Source organism: Contarinia nasturtii, unplaced genomic scaffold (genome assembly GCF_009176525.2).
Source record: "Contarinia nasturtii isolate CC-2019 unplaced genomic scaffold, AAFC_CNas_1.1 Cnas_scaffold_6754, whole genome shotgun sequence".
NCBI classification, from domain to species: Eukaryota; Metazoa; Arthropoda; class Insecta; order Diptera; family Cecidomyiidae; genus Contarinia; species Contarinia nasturtii.
In genome coordinates, this window is record NW_022204007.1 from 1 (window position 1) to 10079 (window position 10079).

A 10079-nucleotide genomic window follows, 5' to 3' on the forward strand; every position below is an offset into this window, starting at 1 on the left:
GGTTCCATGCGGAAAAGTCAGCTTGCGTACGTAAGCCTTTTTATTTTTCACAAGAAAAGAGGGATACGTAAATAAATGAAAAGGTGAAAAACTAACTCTTGGATTGAATATAAAATTTGTATACCAGTTTTAAAATCATTCGCAATCAAATTTTATGCCAAATATTTGCAAATGTATATCATTTTAAAATTTTGAAAACACCTTTATGCGATAGATATGATCATTTTGCATCGGTTATGAGCATAGCCGAGATAATTATCGAAATAATTAAAAAACTATTTTTGAAGTGACTTGCCCCTAGGGACCCTAGATAGGTACGCCACTGCACAATTTCATTATAAATCGTTGCGAATGAAGCGATCGATAAGATCAAGTGCCACTTCAGGTTGATCGGTTGGAACCATATGACCTGCATTCAAAACTATGGCGTCCACAAAATTATCGGTAACTTTTATGTAACTAAAGACAAGAAAAAGAAAAAAACAAACGTGTAACGTCAATAAACTGATTACTTGTAAAAAAAAACCTATTTTCAACTTACCCAGCCAATTTGGAGTTTACTTTGAATGGTTTGCGACGTGCTGAAAGATATTTTTCCGCGCCATTCCATTTCATATGCTGATAAGCATTCTCTGATAATGGATAGGCTACAATAAGATCCAAATTGCCGCTATAGTACATGATACGTAAACCTTCGTTCAGCAATTTTTCCGTCCAGTGCATTGCTGTTTTCATAAAGTCTCCTTTCATTTTTATATATACCTCATTACTGATCTCGTCAAAACGTTTACTACCCACATGAATTGCACGACGAATCTGTCAATTTTTGAAAAACGAATTAGAACATTTTCCAAAACAAAATCGCACATTACTCACATGACTTTGGTCGAGATATCGACCATATGATCCCAAATCCACATTTTCTGGTTGTAGAATATTGTACAAGTTTGCGTAGTTACTATTGCGATAAAATGATACCAATAGGCTATTCCAAAGCTGTGAAATAATGAATGGAAACTTAATTTTTTCGTTCACCATTTGGTAGTGATGTATTTTCTTACAGTATGTGCTTCGGCGTCCGGAAATGCTTCTTTGGTCTTCATTTCATACACTGTCATTTGATTTTTACCATGAATATCAACCAGACCCAGTTGATAAGCGAACTCTGCGTATTCAAGCATATGCATTGGATCAGTGAATGCATTTCCAAGAGCCAAACCCTGAAATAGAGACAAAATGAAAAATGACATGAACGATAAAAAGCGAAAGTTTTCACAGAAAATTGCTCAATTTACTTGTAAATTAATGATAAGATCATCGACTTTATTTCCTTCCCAAATGGCATTGGCGGTAGCCGGAATGTATTTACCGGCATATGACTCGCCGGTGATGTAAAAATCATTCGATTGAAGCCATGGAAAGAGTCGGAAGAATTGTTTCAAAGCAATGTAGAGATGGTCGGCGGCTTGTGTAACGTTAGTGCATAAACCATCTGAATCTGTATAGCTGAAACCAGTTCCAACCGGATTATCGATAAATATTATATTGTATTTCTTATGCCAAGAATATGGATTCTCTACAAATGTGAAGAAAAAAAAATATTTTGCAAATTTTTTAGAAAATCGTAGAAAATAATGCCCTGTTTTGCCCTATTGTATTATTAAGATTCAGAAAAACATTTCAGAAATTTAAAACCTCCTACTTCGAATTGTAATGTTGTCATTCACGAAAAAAGGTCCATTTTCGGTGAATAAAGCAAACATCGAAGATGCCCCTGGACCTCCTTGAAGCCAAAGTAAAACCGGACGATCATCGCCAACAGTTTTTTCTGTGTCATCGTCATATAGTTGTTCGGTCCCTTCAGCTGGAAAAAACCAGAAAAATAGATTCGAATCGTAGTCGTTGTTGACCGTTAAAAATCCAGAGTAACTAACTACATCCAGAAATTCACTTTCATTGACTCGTGCCAATTTACGAGCGTCAGCTATATTTCCACTTTCAATCCATTTGGTCAATACCAATGGATCGCCTGTTCAAAAAAAAAAAAAATCACGTTCAAAATCAAAAAGTTGATTAATGATTATTAATGCAAGGTGTGCTTTTTTGAATTTACCTAAATCGTCACGCGATTCAAACTGAAAAAATAAACGATGCAAAAATTAGATTTTTCGTTGATAAAATGTTATTAAAAAATAACTACTAACTTGAAAATTTCTTAACAATACATCTTGCATTGTTAATAATTGACCGCCAATCGTTTGCAGTGACCATAGCGAGAAAATCACACCAAAAACCAAATTGTTCATCATCAAACCTTTATGAGAATTTCTAAGTAAAATCACTAGAAGCAAACCGCTTACAGTCTAATACAATTTTATCAACTGACACAAATATTTACTTTTATATACGAAGTAGTTTGAAGCTTATCAGTAATAGTTCAATTTGAAATGGCACACGTCCGCGATAAATATTTTGATTCTTATGCTATGCAAGCTACAAAATGTTCAACATCTTTTATTTATGAAGTGAAAAAAAGGCTGAACGTTATCAAAGTTAAGTGCTTCAGAAACATACTAAATGAAACTGAAGTATCCATCACATAGATTAAGGTAGGCATTTAAGATTATTTTATTGACCAATGGTCATTTGTTTAGACATTTTTCATTTTTACAAATGAATCATTGCGAAGAAAAAGTAGCTCTTATTTTTACATAAGTGCCTCTTCAGAGTCTGAGTTTTACACCGATCAATCAATGTCGTTGAAAATTTAAAGAGGTAAATAAGATGCCACTCCACTACAACGTTGCGCTAACGATAGTGATGCATATTCGTGAGATATCAAAGCACTCAAACGCGAATGAGCGTTGCGTACAGCGTTTTCGACTGTAATATCATCGATATCGAACCGTAAAGGTAGCGCGTTAATCGACATACCCATAACACTCTCATTTCCTTCTCCGGACTGTAATCGGCCAAGTAGAACTGTACCGAATACCACTGTTTCGCTTCCGCTAGCATGGGCAAGTAATACTTGTGCCCAGGCCAAATGACAGAGGCTGGCTAAGCTGACACGGAAATGACGAGCAAGGGCTTGCAATTGATTATTAAGTTCCTGTGATAGGTTCAGATACGATTCATTTACTTTGATTCCATCGTCATGAACGTCGCTCAAACCGAACGGTAGGGTTGGTGTATCAATATCAGAAAGCATTTCTCTAAAGAACTGCATGTGTTCGGATTGACTAACACCTAGACGAGCCATTTTTTCGCTACATCCATCCATTATTTCCCGAACTTCTGCATAGTGAAGTCTCTGTAGAGTGGCGTGGTCACCAGTTATGTGATGCATCAGCTGCAATGCTATCCAATCTCCTTTAGGCGTTGGAGCGGCCAACAAACGCAACAGTGGCGCTTGTTTTAAATCTAGATGGTAGTGACGTTGGTTGTATCGATCATTTAATTGTTCTAGAACATGGTTATCAATATCATCCAGTGTGACTTCGGTTAGTAGTACTAACTTAGAACTGATCGAACATGACGCAAGACTACTTGTGCCGGTTCACTGATTCCTTCCCAAACGAAGGCAGTACGTAGAATATCATGTCGTTCAATCACACGCTGCAGTGCGATTGCATAGCTATCAAGAGTCGCACGATCACTAAACTGTAAATGACTCATCAGTGGTTTAATGAGGAGAAATTTGGGCCGGGTCTCGGACTTGTGAAGTGCTTCGGAGGGCACTTAAAGCCTTCGGTCCCGTGTGTGTGCACAACGAATAATGGGTTCAGCATAGACACACGTAAAATGGAGTGCCTTTACGTTAGGTTGATGTCTTGGATATGTCAAATATCCAATACGTCAACCGTAAAAAGGTAATGCTGAACTACTGGTGAATATACCGGTAAATCAGTGGTGGTAGCATTCCTACATTGAATAGAGGAACCCAGCGCCATCTGGAGTATGGTAGAGTTATGAGTGTTCACAACAACTGCAGTGAGTTGGGTCCTAAGTGAAGCAATGGTCTAGGCCCTGCCGAACAGTAAGGGCCGCTGAAGACCATGCTGAACAGCAAGGGCGACTGTGCCGAACAGTTGGAACCCCGGCTGTCTACTAGCATCATAACTCAAACGGGCGTCTTGCAATAGGTAAATTAACCTGAGCAACGAGAAACTATAGATATTACTGAAAAGTTGACCTAGTATGCTCCCCGTACAAATCCAATAATCCAATACGCGATCTCTTATAAACGAAGGGCAAGCGAAGTAAAACACGCTGACTACAATGTAAATCAAACGTATATTTGTTTCCTCTCCTTCTTCATCTCCTTCCCCCTGCTATACTTTTACATTGTAGTAAGCCTGTTTTACACAGATGGCGTTTTTCTATAAGATATGTGACGTCACATTACAATCATATTGACTGCGCTCATCTCTCGCTTATAAAACGATGTAAACTAATTCATACGCCCAATAATAAACTGTGAAACCAATGGAATTCGTGTGACATAATTTTTTGAACTTGAAATTGTTAGTCAGTAATCAGTAGGACAGTGTATGGTTCACTTGTCATCAAATCGATTGACGGCGGAGGAAAGCAATAATATTTGTAATTATTAAATAATGTATTTATTTTACGTATTTTGCGTCTTGATTTTATTCACTGAATATTCTGTAAGTATTCACACAGAAAACGTCAAACAAGTGTTTCATACAACATTTAGGAGATTTATAATTCGAACTATCAAGTATCAAATCTGACAGTTTAAAATCTATCCCAATATTATTTACTCAAACAACCAAAACAAACTCACAATATTTTCTTGTAATCTTGTTATAGAAATTCTGTGAAAGAGGTAATTCTTTTATTTCAACTTCGTTGCCACGTTTATAAAAATCATCTTTACATATATCGCTATTTTACGTGTAAATATTAAAATATTGACCTAATTTGAATTCATATTGATTGCACAAGTTGTTGGTGGAGATTTGGCTGAAAGTATTCAAGAGTATAATTTTATGGTTGGCATTTTTTTTACCAGCTAAACAAAACCCATGATAGTATCAGTCATAGGTCCAATCACATGTTATGCGATGTTTGAGTTTAAGAGAAGAACAAGCTATGGGCTTAAAAAAATGAAATAAACGAAAACATATTTAAACCAAACAAAATTATTTATTTATTTATTTCTCGAACAACATATTTTCACAATTTTATTTTCTGTTAACTTTTTAGAATTACAATTACATTTCAGAGATGTTTCCCTTGTGATAGTTTTAGATTATATAGATGTCAGAAGTTGACTAAGTTAACCTTGGAGTTACCATTCCACCCAACAAACTTCGATTTGTCGGATCTGTCATCATTGTCGAATGAGTACCCTTCACAGGAATCACATGCAAGCTTGGAAGATTGTAAACTTCCCATCCACTTTTTGGGCGATTAAAAAATTCCTCGATATCAAATTTTTCCTTATATTTTTCAAATTTTTTTTCCAAGAACTCATTACCAATAAGTGACCTTTCGAATTCCGTGGCCTTATATAGGTTTACTGTAGTCGATATTGGATTTATATTGTACACTTCGCATATGGTTTTGTATTGAATTCGTTGTTTCAATAATAATACTTCCCAATCGATATCTTTATTTTTCAGATCAACATTCTTTTGTTTAACTTCTTCGATAGCTTCAGGCAGAGACAATTTAAAGACACGTTCCCACCACTCTGAATCATTTAACGAGTTGAAAAATGGAGATTTCATTGTGATAAAGAGCAAAAAGACGTCGGTTTCATTGTATGAAATAGATGCGTAGGGTGGATACGTATCGATTAAACCCAAAAATGAAACTGGATAACCTATGTTTATAAGTTGATTCGTTACTTCATAGGCTAGAATACCCCCAGAGGAGTAACCAGCTACAGCGCAAGGGCCATTCGGATGTACTTTCTTTATTAGCGGAATCATTTTGTTGGCCATTTCTTCAATGGACGATGGCTGCACTTTTTCTGGTGACGACCACGGTAACACATAAACAGGAATATTTTTATCAATCTCGTGTGCAAGTTCAAAAGCATGAGAAATATCTCCATCGCCACTGGGAAGAAGAAATATTGGTGCTTGATCGCCATTGCGACGAGCTGGTATAGCAACATCTGAATACATATTGTCGGAAGAATTGGTAATTTTTTCGGCTAAGTCCTTGAGTATTGGAAAGGAAAATAATGCCTGAGCACTGACGCGTATATCATAATGCTTTTTGATAAGGTTCGCGAAACGCATAACTAACAGCGAATGGCCGCCCAATTCAAAGAAATTGTCATTTCGACTGATTCGCTCAATACCCAACAGTTCACTCCAGATTGCGGCCACTTTTCCTTCCATTTCACCCTGTAAAGATTCATATAATTGACGAGAAAATGCTTCATCATCCGGCGCTGGGAGTGCACGTCGATCTAACTTGCCATTTGGTGTGAGTGGTAATGATGATAGACACACATATGCTGCTGGCACCATATAATCAGGCAATAAAGATGCTAGATAAGTTCGTAGATTGTTAGCGAGAGATGCATCTGGATCGGCCACTACATAGGCCACCAGACGGGTATCACTATCAGTCTCGTTCTTCCATGGCTGTATAACAGCTTCCCGCACCGAAGGATGTTCCATTAAACGAGCCCCAATTTCGCCGGGTTCAATTCGAAAACCACGGATTTTAACCTGTTGATCATTGCGTCCCAAATATACTAAATTTCCATCAGGCAAATAACGAGCCAGATCACCAGTGCGGTACATGCGTGCTGTTTGATTCTCACTGAATGGATCAGTAAGAAATCGTTCCGCTGTAAGTTCAGGTCGATTGAGGTAGCCACGAGTTACACCAGCACCACCAATGTACAGTTCTCCTTCAGCTCCCAATGGCACTAATTCACCCTTTGCGTCCAGCAGATAAACACGAAGATCTGAGAATGGTCTACCAATAGTATGTAAATATTTCGAAACTTCAATTCGTTTATAGATTGCACTTGGCGTCTCCGTAGTGCCATATACATTGATTAGTACAGTTTGAGTGTTTGCATTATTTTCGTTCCAATTTTTTACAATCATTGGACTCAACTCTTCACCGCGAATGAACACATAGCGTAGTAGATCGGACCGCGAACTAATATTTTTCGCCTGCATAAACATTTTGAAAGCGGATGGGGGTTGAACAAGCACAGTGATTTCTCGCGAACAGACCCAATCATAAAACTCTTGAGGAGAACGTCCTGTATTGTAAGGCACAATTGCCAGCTGAGCTCCATTAAATAATGCACCCCATATCTCCCATACGGAAACGCTTAAAGATATCGAATGAAATAGACTCCATTTGTCATGTTTATTAATGCCAAATTTTTTGTGTGCAACTTCAAAGAAACGCGAAATCTGCTGATGTTCAACCATCACCCCTTTCGGTGTTCCAGTCGTACCGGATGTGTAAACAACATGGGAGAGGTGGACTGGCTTCAGTCCCAGTTTTACCGAGTTCGGGTTATCGATCGGTAGGTTGTCAAACAAGGCATTGTCCACATCAATTACTGAAACCTGATGTTCTCCAAGAGCTTTTCTGCCAGTGGCATCTACTAGAAGTAACAATGGTTCGGCGTCCTTCAGAATATTTGTTAATCGTTGACCCGAATAGACCGGGTCAAGTGGTAGATAAGCGCCACCAGATTTTAGAATGCCCAGAAGAGCTACAATCATTTTGGTGCTTCGCCTAACGCAAATTGCGATTAGATCTTCTGGTTTAACGCCTTTTGCAATGAGATAATGTGCCAAACGATTGGCCTGAATATTGAGTTCTGCATAAGTCAGAGTTTCTCCTTCACACTCTACGGCAATTGCTTGTCCATCGCGTTCCACTTGCGCTTGAAATAATTCGTGCAGACGTCGAGGTGGAAAATTAACTGTCATTTGGTTCCAGCTACCTAACAACATCTCCCGTTCTTCCTGTGGCATGATGGTTAATGTTCGTATATGTTGTTGTGGTGTGTAAATTAATGCGTCGGCAAGTGAGACAAGAGCCTGTTGCATATAACCACAAACCCTTGCTGCTGATATTGATGACACCACTTTGACAGTTAGACTCAGTGAATTGTCATCGTCGTCCACTGATAAGCTTAATGGGTAATTTGTTCGCCTCTCACTACCGAGAATACTCATCCCAGGAATCGATACAGTTATCTGTCCTGTCTGCGATTTATGCCGGCAGTTCATTAATGCACTGAAAAGTGGCAGGGTAGCTGGTATTCCACTGCAGCGTTGCGCCAATGCTAACGTTGCATGTTCGTGTTCCAGCAAAGAACTCAATCGTGCATGAGTTTTTCGAACAGCATCCTCAACCGTTGTCCCATCGATATCCACCTTCAATGGTAGCGTGTTAACCAACAAACCCATAGCTCTGTCGTTTCCCTCTCCAGATTGTAAACGACCTAGTAGCACAGTACCAAAAACGACTTTCTCGCTTCCACTGGCACGGGCAACTACTTGTGCCCAAGCTAAATGGCATAAACTGGTCAGAGTAACTCGCCAATGTCGCGCATGCAGCCGTAACTGATTATTAAGTTCCTGTGGTAGATCCAAATGCGCTACATCTAACTCCATTCCATTGTCATGAACATCATTCAGACCAAAAGGTAAGGTCGGTGCTTCTACGTCGGCTAGCATTTTTTTGAAGAACTGAATGTGTTCGGCTTGACTAACACCAAGACGAGTTTGAGCTACCAGATGACGGAATGGTGTAGGTGTGGCCAATTGATCATTTTGTCTTTCGATTATGGTCTGAACTTCTACATTCAGTTGTTGTAAAGTGATATGGTCACTAATTATGTGGTGAAATAATTGCAATACCACCCAGTCTCCTTCAGACGTTGGTGCTGTTATCAGACGCAATAGGGGTGCTTGTTTTAAGTCCAGTTTGTAGTGACGTGGATTGTAGTAGCTGTTCAATTGTTCTAGTACTGGCTCATCTGTATCACCCAAAGGTACTTCGGTAAGTAATGATGGAACTCGACGTAAGACAACTTGAGCCGGTTCGCTCAGCCCTTCCCATATGAAAATAGTGCGCAGAATATCATGTCGTTCAATCACGTATTGCAGCGCAGTTGCATAACGTTCAAGTGCCCTTTTGTCAACAAATTTCACTAGATTAATGAACAGATACGGATCACCATGTTCAGCCTTCATATGATGGAACAATATGCCTTCTTGTAATGGTGTTAACCCATAAATATCTTGAATATTGTCTATACCACCCGGCACTCGTGCTACTAGAAAATCAATCTCTTCCTGCGATAGATCGATAAGCGGCAACATATCTGGAGTCATCTTCGTGGTATCTTCAGTAATCAGATTGGTTGGAATACTGACTGGCTGGCGTTTGCCGAGAGTGTCAGCTAGTGCGAGTAAGGTGGGAGCATCAAATATTTTCTTGACACTGGTATCTAATCCGGCCTTCCGTAGTTCTAACCTCATTCGTACAATCAGCAAAGAATTTCCGCCCAACGCAAAGAAATTGTCATTTCGACTTATTCGTTCAATACCCAACAGTTCGCTCCAGATTGCGGCCAGTTTTTCTTCCATTTCGCCTCGCGGTTCTTCATATTGTTGACGAGAAAATGCTTCATCGTCCGGTGCTGGAAGTGCACGTCTGTTCACTTTGCCATTTAGTGTGAGTGGTAATGATGATAGACACACATATGCTGCTGGCACCATATAATCAGGCAATAGAGATGCCATATACGTACGTAGTTTGTTAGCGAGTGATACATCTGGATCAGCCACTATATAGGCCACCAGACGGGTATCACTATCAATCGCATTCTTATATGACTGCACAACCGCTTCGCGCACCGAAGGATGCTCCATTAAACGGGCCTCAATTTCGCCGGGCTCAATTCGTAAACCACGGATTTTTACCTGTTGGTCAATGCGTCCCATATAAACTAAATTACCGTCAGGCAGATAGTGTGCCAGATCACCAGTGCGATACATGCGTGCGGTCGGATTTTCACTGAATGGATCGGACAAAAAGCTCTCGGCGGT

The 10079-nt window shown here is 39.3% G+C and overlaps 2 protein-coding genes across 2 annotated transcripts; both read right to left on the reverse strand.

Moving 5' to 3' along the window:
* Positions 1 to 6: 6 nt before the first annotated feature.
* On the reverse strand, positions 7 to 2381 carry LOC116351984 (venom serine carboxypeptidase-like). The gene is made up of 8 exons (XM_031784141.1): positions 2205 to 2381; positions 2114 to 2135; positions 1703 to 2029; positions 1296 to 1576; positions 1062 to 1220; positions 877 to 996; positions 542 to 816; positions 7 to 459 (listed from the first exon to the last, which is right to left on the reverse strand). The coding sequence occupies exons 1-8, from the start codon at positions 2307 to 2309 to the stop codon at positions 336 to 338; spliced, it is 1413 nt and encodes a 470-aa protein (XP_031640001.1). The 5' UTR covers positions 2310 to 2381; the 3' UTR covers positions 7 to 335.
* Positions 2382 to 5208: 2827 nt separating this feature from the next.
* Positions 5209 to 9825, reverse strand: LOC116351985 (linear gramicidin synthase subunit B-like). The gene has a single exon (XM_031784142.1). The coding sequence runs from the start codon at positions 9771 to 9773 to the stop codon at positions 5301 to 5303; it is 4473 nt and encodes a 1490-aa protein (XP_031640002.1). The 5' UTR covers positions 9774 to 9825; the 3' UTR covers positions 5209 to 5300.
* Positions 9826 to 10079: the final 254 nt, after the last annotated feature.

Coding starts and splice junctions, on each gene's coding strand:
- LOC116351984 (XM_031784141.1), bottom strand. CDS start 2,309: ATGATGAACAATTTGGTTTTTGGTGTGATTTTCTCGCTATGGTCACTG. Junction 2,030..2,113: donor TGAATCGCGTGACGATTTAG/GTAAATTCAAAA, acceptor TTTTTTGAACAG/GCGATCCATTGGTATTGACC. Junction 1,221..1,295: donor ATCTTATCATTAATTTACAA/GTAAATTGAGCA, acceptor TCTCTATTTCAG/GGTTTGGCTCTTGGAAATGC.
- LOC116351985 (XM_031784142.1), bottom strand. CDS start 9,773: ATGGCATCTCTATTGCCTGATTATATGGTGCCAGCAGCATATGTGTGT.